Genomic DNA, 16,347 nt, shown 5'->3' on the forward strand with positions numbered 1-16,347 from the left:
GCACAATCATCCCGACTGACCGCAAGATTGAGATAGCCCAATCCTACCATAAGCAAAATCGCACCGTCAGGTGGTACACTGTGTAGCAAGAAACCAATGAAGTGACTGTATAAAGTTCCAGGTCCACTAGATGGCTTGTCAGGGACGCCGTAGTTGAACAACGACGAGAGGGGATGGACAACACCATACTGAAAAAGGACAGTCCTCGGATAACACTGCATCTTCTGACAGGGGAAAAAGGGGCAGTGCACCGGGCGAAAGAGACTGGAGAAAGGGGAGAAAGGAAGAAGAAAGTGCGTCGTCGTTCGAGGGAGAGATGTTTGGGCTTATATAGATAGTGCGGGCCGAATGAGGCGGCAGGGGAAACGGGCAAAAGCGGCGAGAAGTCCGCGCGATCCCCAAAGCAGGAAGCACTATACCGCAACGGGCAATTGGATGTCCCTGGGCGGCAGGCGGTGGGGGGTGGCAGATGAACGGTGCAATGGCGGCCGTTTTCAGTGCCCCGCTAACCGTGTCATTATATACTAGAGTGTGCAGCATGCCCTAACACACGCACTTGCTCTGCTGTGCCTCAGGCTGATCAATAGGTGGGAACTTACAGTACTGATAGATTAATTTAATTAGCTTATTGGTCACGTACTGAAGTTGACCCACTACGAGTTTGGGCAGATGCGGCCGACGGGAACCGTGGGCATATATCTATCGTGCGCATGGTCGGTCCATTGATCAGACAATGTACGCCTGTTTTATCCACTGCATGTGTGGAGTGAGTACATATTTGTAATGGGATCCTACGAATTCCTAGAGAAGGTTAGTAGTGCCGCTTCAGGAAAGGCCGCGTTGTATAGGTATCCTATTGGCGGGAAGATATATCACACCCCTGTGCTGACCTGCGCTGACCTGCTGCTGACCAATGGAGATCTCGCCCAGTCACGGGCCGCCAGGTCGAATCGCCTGCGGTTCCGGCAGCATCATTGGCGCAAGGCCCCTCCCGGTGAGACGTCTAGATGTCTCGGCGGCTGCACCTCGCTCGCTAAGTAACAAGCTGACTGGTTACGGGTGCGAAGTGCACATGACCTCTATTGTTGATGAGGGGATCCTCCACAGACCATTAAATGATGTCACAATCTTTGTTTAAGATTGGCCCCGCCTTGATCTGTATCCGCGAGATTCTATTGCTACATCCTCTGTATTGGTTTGTCATATTTTGAGCTTTTCTGTCTCAGTGATCACCTGCTTGTGAGGGTCAGAGCCGTCCGACGACCTGATTTCTGGTTGGAACTTCCTAAGTCAGCAATAAAAGCTGCCGCCATTGAAGTAAAAAGGCCTGGCAATAACAATATAATGACCAGCTTTCCAGGCAGCCTACATTTACATAGTGGCCTAATCATGAAGGCATATCATGAATGCCTACCAATGGCGCAATATACAATTAAGCCTACATGTCTTGGGTAAGCACAGAAGACATACTTCTCAAATGGTTGGCCTGCTAGAAGAAGTTCCTCATCAGGGCAACATAGTTCATGGTTGCAAGAATTTCTTAAGTACAGCCACAGGTTCCAATACCAGAGCTAGAAGGCTGTTCATGTTCCCTCCAGTATGATAGAGTGGTAAAGTTATTCGGGAAACCTAGTGGGAAATGTCTTATTGGGAGGTTAACTCGAGGCAGGTGAGATCAGATTGTTGTCAGAGGAGATTTGCTAATTGTAGCAGGCCCTTCCGCAGCTGTAGGACAATACTCGAAATCCATGCAACCGCCAGTATCGAGCACGCAGCGTCCACCCTTGAATTTTTGACCCGGGCCACATTCTGGGCCTATGATAGATACACAGTCCCCAGTGGACCGCTCAAACTTCGTTTTATCCCGGCATTCCGGCTCCAGCTCCATAACGCATTTCCTACCGTCGAATTTCTGACCCTTGGGACATGTCGGCTCGTCTTGTGAGGCACAGTTTTCACCGTCAAAAGTGCCTTCCGCACAAGTCGGCTCACTGCCAACACAGGCTGTACCATTGAATGCAGTTTTTCCCTCGCATTTTGGAGTCTCTGGAGAAATGCATTCGCCCTTATAATAGATATACTCAGGGCCGCAGTCTTCAGCAAATTGGGTGCATCTGCCATTGGATAGATGACCCCCATTTTCACATACAGGATCTTGGTCACTAATGCACTCTCCACCATCCCAAGTATGATGATTTTTCGGGCACTTAGGTTCACCAGTGACACAATCTCCGCCAATGAACTTGCTGCCCGGGCCGCAGTTTGGCTTCTCCTTCATGATGCAGTAGCCATTCGCGCCAAGCACGCCTTGATCGCACTGGGGCTTGTGCTCTGCTATGCATTTATTGCCTACCAGGGTCATATTTGCTGGGCACTGTGGGTCACTACCAGTGGCACAGCCGTCTTCGCCATCATGATTTCCCTGATCACAGATAGGATGATCGCCTGTATAGCACTTTCCTTTATGCAGCTCTTGTCCATCCGGGCATTTAGGGTTCTCCGAACTAATGCAGAGACCATCCTTGAGTATGGCTTTGGAATCCTGGTGGCATTTTGCTGGGGTTTCCGATATACACTGGTCTTTGATTAATTTGAAGCCGTCGGCGCAGGTTGGTTCCTCACGCATAATACACTCTGAGCCCTCAAGAGCGCCTTCGGCACATTCAGGTTGATGGCGGGAGACACATTGGTCATCTTCTAATTTGCCAATTCCATCACACTTTGGCATTTCACCTTGGGCTCGACAGCGCCCACCAACTTTTGTAGTCCCTTGGGGACACTCTCCGTCGGCTAGAGGACTGATTCCGCACTCTTCGCCGTCCCAAACCAGGCCATGCGAACAACAGCGAGACGTGCCGGTAGATTTGCTGACCGAGAGAGTCATTTCTGGCGCGCAATCTGGGTCTTGGCGTGAGACGCATTTGTCTCCCTCCACGTCGTATCCGGGCGCGCAAAACGGCCCGTCAGGAAAAACACACTTCTTAATCGTCCTGCTAAACTTGCCATCATTTTGACAGACAGGTTCCTCATCTGAAATGCATAGATTCCCTTTCATGTGACTTTTTCCCGGGCATTTTGGACCTTCAGGGAAGACACATCGTCTGAGTTCTTTGCTGTACTTATTCCCCTCAGTGCACTGAGGTTCCTTAGTGCTGATACATACTCCATCATGTAGAGTCGCCTCCTTAGGGCATCGAGGCTTGTCCCCACTCACACAGTGCTTCCCATTGAAGTGCTCCTTTCCAGGGCACCGAGGCTGTTGTTTTGATACGCAGAGTAGTCCCTGTACCTCAAGGTTATCTGGACAGGTTGGTGGGAAGTCAGAGATGCATATTTTCCCTTTGTGTGTTGTTCTTTCGGGGCATTTAGGGTCAGATTCGGTGACGCAGACGTTCCCTTTTAATGTTCCCTTCTCACAGTAAGGCTTTACAGTCGAAACACACTTGTTAATCTTTTCGCGGAACACTGCGTTTGGTGGACAACTTGGGATGCTTGCTGGAACACATGATTCACCGTTGAATTCTGTGTTGTTTGGACAACATTTGACCTCGCCCGATTCCACGTCTGTTTTCGGCACAATTATATCAAGCGAGTATTTGGTACGGCTGAGGCACAGAGGTAGCTGGGGCTGATTTGGTTGAGCTAAACAAACACGAATAGTGAGGAAAAGGGCCGGCAAAATAAGGGCCGATATGCCTGATGCCTTCATTATGGCAATGCTAGTGAAATATTCTGACGATTATGTGTGAGATGGTGGTGTGTCCAGGAAGCAGTTGGTATGGCAGTCTTATATATTTTCTCTCGAGCTGACATTGGGCGATTTCAGGCTCAAATCAGTCCTCCGAATGCAAGAATCCTCAGGGAGGTTCGGTCTTCGTTTTCTTCCTCCTTAGGCAAGAGGTGTGGATAGCCGAGGAAAATGGGAGGAGACGAATAGGAGCTGAGAAGCAGATGGACCCAGCTATGCCATACCTCGAATTGGTAGGCTGTATGTTTCCCTGCTTTAAGCATCCTGCCACCTGATGCAGAGCTATCACGAGAACTGTCCACTACATTCGTATCCCTTCTTCCTTTGTTCAGTCCGTGCCATTTCTGACTAACAAATAAAGGAAGGTGGTAAACTCTATCCATATATCTTCCTGCGTCGGGAAACTTCTCAATTTGTGACCCTGCAGGTAAGACACCAATGCTGCAACGGACATATATTTGCAACCAGTATATTAAAAGCCGAAGGAGAATTACTTGCCTGGGTCTATCACAGCTACGTAAACTCCCCTTAGATATAGCCGATATACCCGATTGGATGCTGGGTATTTTGACGGTGAGACAGGTCCTAATTAATCCAAGTCGCACAGACAAAAGTGGTACGCCACAGCAACGGATATATGCACGCAAAACGAGGATTTTGCTCTTTCGGTGTGTGAATAAGACTTGAAGAACCCTGCAATAGAGCGGCCAAAGTTTAGTGCATTACCAGTAAAACCTAGTCTTCACCTCATTCAGAAGCCAATAAGAGTACCATATTACGCGACGTAAAGCATAGGACAGTTTGAAGGGAAAGAGGGACTTAATTTCATTCGCTGCTTCTAGATAAGACCATATATTACCATACATTAGCATGTGCTGGAAGAGCTGAACTAGGTACAGGTAAGGTCGTAGCCAGGCAACCCGCGGCCTTGGCCACGCTACTGGCTGAGTTAGGCACCAGTGCAGGACTGCCAGCTACCTTCTAGATCGAAGTAAGTTGCAAATGATAGCTTTCAACTACTTGCTCCTTGATAGTATTGCTTTGATTTGTAACAGCTAGGGGATTTTAGGAAGCTCACTGGTGGTCCAAGGCACGATCATGCAGGCTTCGTTTGCAGCAGTCAGGCCATGCGAGTTCACATGATGGACAACAGGCAATGAAAGATTATGTCGAATAACCAAAACCTGTCAAGACATACAGACTAGGCTTACTTCATGCGAGTGTGCACATCAGCTTTCAGCCGGCAAAGGCTAGCTCCCAACTCTTGACTCTACCTAGCTTAGACCGGCGTACAAATAGACTTCAGCTAAGCCATCCTGGAATTCTGTTTGCGGGGAGCCACACATCACAATGCATTCCCTAACTTCTTACCAAAACTGTAACATCAACCATGTTACATAGCATGGTGCATGTAATATATCCGCGTCTCTTGAATTCACTCCTGCGTCCCTGAAAATCATTGCAAGGTTACTATGAAGATCAGGTTCAGACACTGCTTGCTTCCATTAAACAGTTCACTTGAGACTCTCCTCATGCAACACATGTACTTTGTAGGTCACCACAACGTCAAGTATTGGGGCAATGAGAAAAAGCAGGCATAGTGGAAGTTCCGATCAAACGGAGTAATAATCGTCTCTGCCAAGCTTCTTAGTAGCTCTGTTGAGCTGAATACCCTTCTTCAAGCCAGTTCGATTAGCGCTTTCTATGAAGCACTCTTCTGTAGTTCTAGACAATACCTCACTGCAAAGAAGTAACTAGCACATAGTTCATCTAAAACCAGCTAACTCTAGACCCAGTTTTTGGATCTGTCCAGACCTTTTCAACTTCTGCAATCCACTCGTATTGTTTCTTGGCAGGATCCACTCTCGCAAAGCATTAATTGATATTCATGCAACTGACTGTTAAAGGTGATTCCTGCATACTAACATTTATTATTGTACAGTCCACAAAATATGAGAGTTGGGTCTAATAGCCAACAGGTCCAGATTTGTCTGTCATATCCTGGTCTGATGCAGTGTGCCATAGTATTCTCTTTTTAACACCATACACTGCTAGTTTCCAACACTAACAAAAGCAAGTGTTTCTTGTGGCTAGATTTCTCAGACAGCCACCATCCTTTTTGTGCATGTAGTGTGGTCTGGACCTTCTGTACTAACAGACACTGTACTGTACTAATGCAAGCAGAATATTAACCCTATCACTATCAACAAATAGTTGCCCTCGTGACTAGGCTTGTCTGAGAACTCTAGCGCCAGGTATGCATCCAATAGAATGGCCCTTCTCTTTCAATGCATGATTAGTCATGCCATTTCCGCTCCATGCGCACACCAGCTATGCCACGGAGGGGGGTCTCTGATTGACATTGCGAATATAATAGGCCATTGGACTTCCCACCCGCGGAGATGCTCTAGCTAATATAGATTTGTGGAATTTCCTTCACAACTTCACAGTGAGGTAATAAGGGCAAGCTTTTTCGTACTTGCAAATTTAACTACCGTGCTTCAGACTGTTAGCTGCGGCTTTCATTATTTGAGCCTAATTGATGTTGCTATCTCTACTATCCGTCATGAGAGTCAAATCCATTGTTCTTCTCCTGGTCATCGCGAATACTGCGGCCTCTGATCCTCTCTGCCTTTCTCCCCTCACTGCACCTGGGAGTCAGGCCTATAAAACATGTTGTTCCAGCCGAACGGATGGCAAGGAGTTCGTTGACGGGATTGAATTCGAATACAAGTGCGGAATGATGGTCACATCTACTTCCGGGCGGGGTGTGTGTGCGGATAGCGCCTGGCAGTGTGCCAAACGCTGCGCCGCGGATCCCAGCTGTACAGCTGCCAGCTGGTCGGTATCAATCGAGAAATGTTATTTATCAACAACAAGGAGTCCTAACGTGCGCTCTGCTCCATCGGGCGTTGAAGTTTTGTTCTTGAATAAAACAGGCAACAAGATTGAAAACCCTTGTCCAGATGGCTGCCAACCCAAAACAGAAACACCATGTCCTGAAACACCATGTCCTGAAAAGCCATGTCCTGAAAAACCATGTCCTGAAAAGCCATGTCCTGAAAAGCCATGTCCTGAAAAGCCGTGTCCTGAAAAGCCATGTCCTGAAACACCATGTCCTGAAACACCATGTCCTGAAACACCATGTCCTGAAACACCATGTCCTCCATGTCCTGAAATACCATGCCCTCCGTGTCCTCCATGTCCTCCACCAAATTGCCGGGTCTGTGAAGAGGCGCTATCAAAATGCGTTCAGGAAAAATCGATCTTAGAGCGCGACCTCGGTGTTTGTAGGAAACAAGTGACTGACTGGCAAACTGGGTATTACCAACTGGAGAGTCAGCTTCGCACCTGCCAGAGTACGGCTGGACAACTCCAGGGGCAAATCACTGCCCTGTCCAACGAACTAAACACGTGCCGTTCGACCCCTCCTAATGTGCACTCTGGCTGTCCATCATCGCACAATCAGCGAATCACTGTCGGATCTTCCACCTTCACAACACTTTGCAACACGGTGATAAGGACCAGGTCCGTAAAGCCCATCAAGAATGTGCTAGATTATAAGACTTGTCTTCATTATTGTGCGAATGATCCACAGTGTCTTAGTGTGAGCTACAATGAGGGATCATTCGCCGGTTATAATAGCCTTACTTGCTATCTTGTAGTACAGCACGAATCTCCTCTTACGCAGCCTGCAGACGGCACCATTTCTGCATTACGTGCCTAAGCATTACTGTTATTGATTTTTTTTGTCGGATTAAAGAAGTAGTTAGAGGTTTGAATTAGTGACTGAGAAATATGGAATTTAGAAATACAGGTGCTGTATAGATATAGAGAGAGATAAGGTATACCATACACTAGGTATCTGAACCTGTACCACCCATTGCATAGGCGTGAATTCTCCTCATGTGGGGTCTATATAATAGTGGCCCCCGCACTCTACGGGCCATCGCGGGTAGAATACGGGACACCGCAGCCGTAGGCTGGTGCAGTTTCCCGCACGGGTTACAGCTGAGCGTGGTTCGAAATTAGCTCGTCGTGGTTCGAAAAATACGCTAATATTCTGCCACCGCCCTCGAACCATGACAAGGTTTTTCTGAGCATATGCTCAGCGTGGTTTGAATCTAATTTTTCGAACCATGATCACCTGGTTTAAAGAGATCACCTGATCAGAAGTCTTGGCATTCTAAAATAAATTTTTAGCATATGCAGAATTAAGATATAATAGAGATAAAATAGTGAATCTTTAATTACTTTCTAATTAGATAGTCAATAATACTGTCTGGCTGTGTATAACCCTGAGAAATATAATTAAGGATATAATAGAGATTTACTTAATATACTCTATAATTATTATGTTATAATTAGTTATCAGGATCTTAAGATATATATCTCTTTTAAATATATCTATAGAATAATTTTCTATATTTATTTATTCTCTTCTTCTTTCTATCTCTGTTTCTTGTAAGTATATATAGAGTATATCTCTCTTTTTTCTTTTTTGCGCTGTTTTAGTATATGTTGATTGAGATACTGAGATAGCTGACCAGTATAGCTGTCTTTAAGTATCATTCTCTACCTTAGCTTATACCCTGCATATACTAAAGATGGTTTATACTATTGTAGACTTTAATAATCCCCAGGTCTAAAAGGCTGCCAATTCCTTTACTATCAGGGGATAGCACCATGGTTAGTATCTCCTCAATATATTACACCCTGATATTAAGTGTATATAGGTCCTGTCTCTTATACTAATATAGACTGGACTTTTTCTGAGGATAAGTAGCTCCTGAGTATCAGTATAGTATATGTTAATCTTGTACCAGGAACCATCACCCCTGAAATTAATAGCCAGGCCCCCAATCCCAGAGAGAGATTCAGTAGGGTTAATAGAAGGATATATATATCATACTAGCATATACAAAGTATATACTGACTATAAGTCTAGTTATGATATTATAATTAATAGTAATTAGATATGTAGCTATTGCTTCTCAAGTATAATTACAGTATAGATTCAGATTCAGGACTGTATTCACACTATATATACTAATTATATCCAGTACTGCTACCATCTTCGCCAGTCCTATTCTGGAGTCTATTAATACTACTTTAATTAATATAGAGTATATACTCACACTATACAGCCGCTAATCTAAATACTGCTAATATTAGTAATACTAAACTGGCAGCTGGTCAGAAGTAAGTGATTATAGTATAGAAATTATACATAATATATACTAACTCTAAGCTAGTACTCTCAAGTGTTGGATTCTGGAACAGGATTAGAGAAGGGCTAGGTATCTCCATAAATCTAGATTAATTTAAGTATACTATCAAGTCTATATATTATATATACTAATAATATATAGCTGTGGCCCTTTTAATAGTCTTATTAATAAGTATACAGATACTTGTGAATAGATTATATAGATAATTATATTAGTATATTTTTTATATATACTGAATATATTTTAGCTATATCAATACTTTCTTCTATACTATATTTAGAGACTGCTTTTACTGTGATCCAGTAAGTATTTATCTAGTATATCTCTGGTATATACTAACTAGCAGTAGATTATACTCCCTTTATTATCTAGTTATTATAAAAGAAATATTAGTATTAGTCTACTCTATATTAGATATATACTAATCTTATAGCGCGGTTCTATCTCTTCTAGTATTTCTAAATCTAAGCCCAAGCCTGTTCTCCCAGTTAAGAAGATAGGTAAGCAGTTTTATCTAAGTTTTAACTCTATATATACTAACTATACTATAGCTACTAGAGATAGTTATAAAGGCAAGAACAGGATATCTGTTAAAAAAGCTGTATAGTATAATTATATATAGATAATATCTATATCAGCTATATGCTACTGATAGACTGTATATATATATAGAATAATAAAGGGTTTTATCAGGAAGAATAGATTATATAAACTTTAAAGTTTAGTATAAGCAGATTCTGGATAAAATCATTATCTAAAAAACTTACTATATAACTGAAAATATAAAATAGATTTCTCTTCTCTTTCCTGGTCAAGCTCTTATTCAAGTATCTTAATTTTTTTAATTATTTTTTTTTCTTTTTTCTCCTGCTCCAGTATTTTCAATCTCTGGCTTAGACTTTCCATGCACTTAGTATATACCCTGTTTTCAATAATCTCTGTAGATCCCTCATGTTGATGTCTTTTGGGTGCTGGTACTGGTAGAGGTGGCATACTACTGCTATCTAAATATACTGAGCTAGGATATTATATATGTCTAGTAAATATTATAACAGTAACTCCAGTAGCTATACTGGCCAAAGAGACAGTATTATCTTGATCTATATCCTGTATATACTGAGTATAGGGCTGTGGTGTGTTATATAGATTTATAGAATTAAAAGATAATAATAAATCATACTGGCAGTGTCTAACTGCTCTTTACTTTTGTTAGTCTGTATAATATAAATATATATACCGGATATACTGTATATATACTAAAGATATATCTTTATATTTTATATATATTTCTTAATACTTTATATTACTTTAGTTTCTCTATATAGAAGGAATAGCCTTCTCTAAACTAAGTATATTCTTTTAAAACATTTTATTTATGTGTTACTTCAGCCTAATATATTCTTAGTATATACTTATTATAGAGCAAAAGTAAATAATACTTAAGTACTGTAGCTAAAAGTAAGATTTTCTATTCTATAAAATTATTATCTTGAAAATAACTACTTTCACTGATATCAGTATACTTTAGTATATATTACTAATCTTTAATTAGTATTTTAGATATCTCAGGAGTAATTCCAGCAAGAATCTATAATTTCCGCTTATTCTTAAGGTAGTACTTAAGCTCAGGATATATAGAGTATAAATAATCTATATACTGAAGCAGTTAATCTTTATTCTCTATATTCTATAGCTTATTTACTAATAAATAAGCGGTATACTTACTACTAAATTTCTTTTGGAAATTCTGTTATAGATAAGTTCTGCAGAAGATAATATAATAAAGCAGGTATTTATATTATTCTTAACTTAAATCCAATATATATAAGTAATCACCAAGGCCTATATATATTGTTAGCTTATAATATAACTTAGTATTATTATTAAGATATATTAAATCTATTTCTAGTCTGTTTTCTATATATATTAACTGTAATTGTTCAGATTTTATTCTTTTCTCCAGGTGAAATATAGGTAAAATAAACCAGTAAACAAGCTATATCACTAAGTATTTTAAATATTTTAAAGAATATTACAGTATATATATAGCATGTCTCTAGATTAAGAAATATATAAGTATAAGTATTGATACCTAAAGATATATTAGTAGAATATAAGTAAAAGTATTAAACAGATCCAGTATATACTTAGTCTATATATTCTAAGATAAGATAGAGAAGATATTAGTCTTTTTATTAACTATTTTAAAGAAGAGATCTATTTCAAGATAATTTATATAGATAAAAGCCTTAGCCTGAGTATATATATAATATAGAATTAACCAATACTCAGGATTAAAGAAATAGATCTCACGGATCTATTACTTACTGTTTTTCTTTAACTGATCAAAAGAATACTCTCTTAATATACCTAAATTATACTCAGTATATACAATATATAACCCCGGTATAAATAATACCTGTAATATATATTCCCTTAGGAAATGATAAGAGCTTTTGCTTCCGGATTAAAGTAGTAATATAATCTTTAATATTCAAGCACTTATAAAGTATATATAGAGTACTAGATCCAAATCTATTATATAAATTAGTAAATATTAGAGAAAGTATAAACTGATCTAGATTCTAGTTATTAGTATATTTTCAGTATATACTATAGATATATATAGTATACATACAGTTAAATTAAGAGTATCTTGTTACTGTATTACTTATATTACTTTATCTGCAATATATAATAGTAATTTAAGTGGTAGAGGAGAAAAATAAGTATAAGACAATCATATAATTAAAAAAAGAAAAGAAAATTAATTCTATTATAATAGAATATAGAGATTAAATTAAGATAGATATTTTGGCTTGATTAAATATTCTGGATTCCCTGGATAGGAGTAATCTATATATATTTAGTATAGATATAGTATATACAAAGATATAGATTTACTATACTGCAGAATTATTTTTCTGTAGTAATCTGACTAATAAAGTTATACTTTTGTTTAGACTCTTTAAAGCTATATTTTACCAGAGATTTTAGATATAAGTAATTAATCTACTGAAAATATTCTATAGTATATATATAATGCTATAGCTCTAGATTAGAGTTCTTTAAATAGCTAATAAATAAAAACTATCTTAATTAGTATAACCTTATAAAAAAGACTGTATATACAGGGTATATACTAATACTATTCTGATAAAATATTACTGATAAATTACTGTGGCAAGTATTATAACCCTTATAAATATAGTCTTGTTATTTCTATATATTTAAGAATCCGCGGAAAAATCTAGTATCTAGTAAGTATATACTTATCATATATTTATATTAGATTATATTAGAAACTTACTCTTCTGTAGCTACTTTTAGAAGATTATTAACCTTATTATTTAATACTGCACCTGATAATTCATGAAGTAAATTAAGATTCTGAATATTAATTTAATTATAGATTCTGTCTCTATTAATTATATATAGTGTATACTCACTGTATATCTTAACTGAGCCATATTTATATACTTAATGCCAAGCCCGTTGTACAGTATTATTATCTGACTTTAAAAGAATTAGCATTTTAACAATTTTAGGTTAACTGGTATAATATATTGTAAATTGAATCTGTATATATTTAATATAAGTAATCTACATGCTCTATATACTAGGATTATATCTTAGATATCTCTCTAGTAAAGATCTTATATACAGCTTGTTAAAGCAAATTAATAGGATCTGTATAAGAAAGATAGAGATTCTGACAGTATATAAAATATAGAATTCCTGGAGATCCTGTATAAGGATACTCTGGTATTAAGAAGTAATCCTGAATCTTATTTATTATAATTTTACTATAACCATATGAAGCCACAATAATTCCATTATAAAGAAAGATATTCTAGCTTATTATCAGTATATATTTTACATAAATATAGTATATACTAGATATAGATAATAATAATATCTATCTTACAAATCTCTATTAAAAGTGTATTTAAAGGAATATCTAAATCAGGTATATTATTATCTGATTTAGAATCTGAGTTAGTAATACTATTGCCAGTTATACTTCTGGAGTCTTTATCCTGGTCTGAGCATGTATAAACTGAAGTAGCTGAGTCTAGAGCAGTCTAGAATTATATTTTAGCATATCTAATATATATATAAATAGAAAACATATAAATATACCTTATTAACTAGAATATTATTTATCCAATCAATAATTCTTTAGTCTAAAATATCTTCAGATATACTGCTATTTTTATCTGAATCTTATAATATATTAAAATACAGATAATCTACTCTGTACTATAAACTAATTTAGGTATATATATGTACTAAAATTAAGCAATAATAACTAAAGGTGATCATGGTCCGAAATACTCTTGGCATGAGCTTAGTGTGGTTCAAAAATATGCCTGGAAGAGGTCATCATGGTTCGAATGCTTAGTCATTTGTCGGACCACGATGAGCATTTTTCCGGTTCCGATGTTGAACCACGCCGAGCTAATTTCGAACCACGCCGAGCTGTAAGCCCTTTCCCGCACAGTCTACGTACGTTGTATGCCGCTTATGTAATACCCGTTTTCCCATACAAATCCCGTAGACTGCATGGATGAGTCAGCGTCCCATTAGGATATTTCCTGTAACCCTAATAAAATCGCCGGCGCAGAGTATCCTCTCTTTAACAAATATAATTCCAGTATTTAAGTATTTGATTAACTTTCTTATCCTAATCCCTTTCCTGAGACTCTTCTCAGAGCCTTGTTATAACTTTGTTCTCTCTGATTTCTTCCAAAGTCATGTTTTCTGATCAGCCTGCCCAGTATTGTTTATCACGTGCAGTTTGGAGATGTGTGATCTTAAATCCCTAAGCCTAAATCCAACTAACTTAGAGGCCAGAGCTGAAACAACACCCGCTATATATTATTCTTCTACCAGTAAATTACTGAGCTTAATTTCCTTGGTGGGTAGTATACCAAGTGAGAAGTATAGAACAAAAGGGAATCAGGGCTCTTCTAGTAACTTAGTTACACGGAATACCTGAACAGTTAGTTAATAGTAGTGATTGCCTATTCTGTATGAACAATATCCTTAGTTAATTTATAAGTAGATTTTAAGTTCCCCAAAATAAATATATATATATCTAAGAGACCAATATCACAGTTCTTTACTAGTTTGGTAGTGGAAATTTAGCTCCAGAGGTAAATATATATTTGTTATTGTTGGAAATCTAGGGGTATTGATAGCCTAGATATCCTTAGGCATGTGATCAGGGGAATTGATCAAGAGATAAGATAGATAATAGATAGATGGATATCGGGTAAAACCCATAGAATGAATTGACTAGATAGACATGACTATATAGAATAATAGAATGAGATTGATTAAACTGCTTTAATCTGATCAATCTGAATCAATATAAATCAATCTGGTCTGTAGAATAGATGGAAATGTAGGCCTATTTATGTTGAATAGGTATAGTCCTTAGGCCTGCAACATATGATAAAAATAGCATCTCAAGAATGAGATAGAAATGTATAGAAATGCATAGATTATATATAGAATAATCGGGATTGCATGATATATCATCACATGATGTTGGATCATGTGACCTCCAGTTCAACACACCCCCCCAGTTTTAAATATCTAGGGATACTCTAGATATGAAAACTGTGCAAGGATTAGTGAAATAAGTAGAAAAATTAGTTATTCTTGAATTTATCAGAAATGTCTTTCATGTTTAAATGATTTAGAAAGACTTGATACTTCTGATAAGTAAGCTGCTTGGTAAGTCCATCTGCAATCATCTGATTGGTTGGAATCCATAAAATTTGAATAGATCCTTTTTCAATCTCTTGCCTGAGCCAATGCCGGTGGATATCAATATGTTTAAGCTTAGTTCTATAAATAGAATTTTCCTTAGTCAGTAAATCAATAGTTTATTGATTATCACACTGAATAGTAAGCTTTTCTTCTGGATCAAATTCAAGTGCCTTAAATAGTTGTTTCCATCATAAAAATTGCCTGCTTGCACTGGTTAAGGCTAGGAATTCAGCTTCAGTAGTAGATAATGTGACCATTTTCTGTTTCTTTGCTGACCAATCAACTAGTCCGCTAAATAAGCTGCAGATATAACCTTCAGAGCTTTTTCTGCCTGTATTATCAGTAAATACTGCATCACTAGCTATTTAAAAGACAGGCTTCTTAAGACCTCTATCTGATTGGCCTGAATATTCAATTGCTAGGTGCCTGTGGCTGTATAGATATGTAATTAATTGATTGATAGCATCCATATGCCTAGGTATAGGATTCTGCAGGAATTCTGATAGTAATCTGCAACCCTGAGCTGTATCTGGTCGTGAAATGATAGCTATATATAGAGCTGATCCAACCTTTTGCTGATACTGATGAATGAATGATTTTGAGGCTTGATAATCTTGCTCTGATTTATTAGTTTTATATAGATTCTCTGATGGCAGTGGTGTCTTTGGTGCTTTCTGATTAGTCAGGTGAAATTGATGAGCAATCTTTTCAATATAATCTGCCTGTGAGATCCAGAGCTTCCTGTTGGCTCTGTCTCTGAATATCTTGATATTAAGAAACTGGGTCATCTGACCTAGATCCTTCATCTGGTATACTGATAAAAGTAAGTTTTTCAGTTGAATCATTTCTGCATGCCTATTCTTATAATATAATATAATGATATTATTAACATATATCATTAAGATAATGTGATCATTTGTAAATAGACAAGGATCCTCAGGTATAGGTTTTAGCCCAAGGCGTTTTAGGGTTTGACCTATTTTCTTTTGCCATAGAAATGGTGATCATCTTAAGCCATAGAGTGCTTTATGCAGTTTTAGCACTTTAGACTTAGGACCATATCCAGGTGGTAGGGAAACATAAATAGTCTCATCAATAGAACTATTAAGAAAGGCATTTACTGCATCTAATTGGACTGACTCTAGGTCAAAAGCTACAGTTAATGCTAGAATAGTTCTTAATGTTCTTGCAGCCAGAGTAGTTGCCCTGGTTTCTAGGCTGCTGATAGGTTGAAGATCACCTCGTACACAGATCCTGGCTTTAAATTTTGATAGAAATCCTTGGTCATCAAATTTATATTTAAAGACCCATTTTAATGGTAGAACCTGAACCTCAGTTTGCTTGATAGAATCCTTAGAGACTAAGGACTATGTATTCATGTGATTTAGTTGCTGATATTCAACCTCACATGCTTTAATCTATTCAGTCTTAAATGGATGTTTCTGCATTTCATGCCAGGTAGATAGTTCAGGTGGCAAGTCCTCTTTATGCAGTTTTTTAATGCCTTGAAGGCCTGCTGAAAATGCATGAAAGAATGGCTTATAATCAGGATTTTCAGCAATAGATACAAAATTTCTTGATCGTTTT

General features: G+C 38.2%; 2 protein-coding genes across 2 annotated transcripts; one reads left to right on the forward strand and one right to left on the reverse strand.

Moving 5' to 3' along the window:
- Positions 1–1,675: 1,675 nt before the first annotated feature.
- On the reverse strand, positions 1,676–2,884 carry BDW43DRAFT_316890 (uncharacterized protein; the record flags this gene model as incomplete). Its single annotated transcript, XM_032048407.1, has 1 exon — positions 1,676–2,884. The coding sequence occupies one exon, from the start codon at positions 2,882–2,884 to the stop codon at positions 1,676–1,678; it is 1,209 nt and encodes a 402-aa protein (XP_031894217.1).
- Positions 2,885–6,192: 3,308 nt separating this feature from the next.
- BDW43DRAFT_247806 (uncharacterized protein) lies at positions 6,193–7,564 on the forward strand. The gene has a single exon (XM_032039761.1). The coding sequence runs from the start codon at positions 6,291–6,293 to the stop codon at positions 7,473–7,475; it is 1,185 nt and encodes a 394-aa protein (XP_031894218.1). The 5' UTR covers positions 6,193–6,290; the 3' UTR covers positions 7,476–7,564.
- Positions 7,565–16,347: the final 8,783 nt, after the last annotated feature.

Source organism: Aspergillus alliaceus (assembly GCF_009176365.1).
Source record: "Aspergillus alliaceus strain CBS 536.65 unplaced genomic scaffold BDW43scaffold_88, whole genome shotgun sequence".
Lineage (NCBI taxonomy): Eukaryota > Fungi > Ascomycota > Eurotiomycetes > Eurotiales > Aspergillaceae > Aspergillus > Aspergillus alliaceus.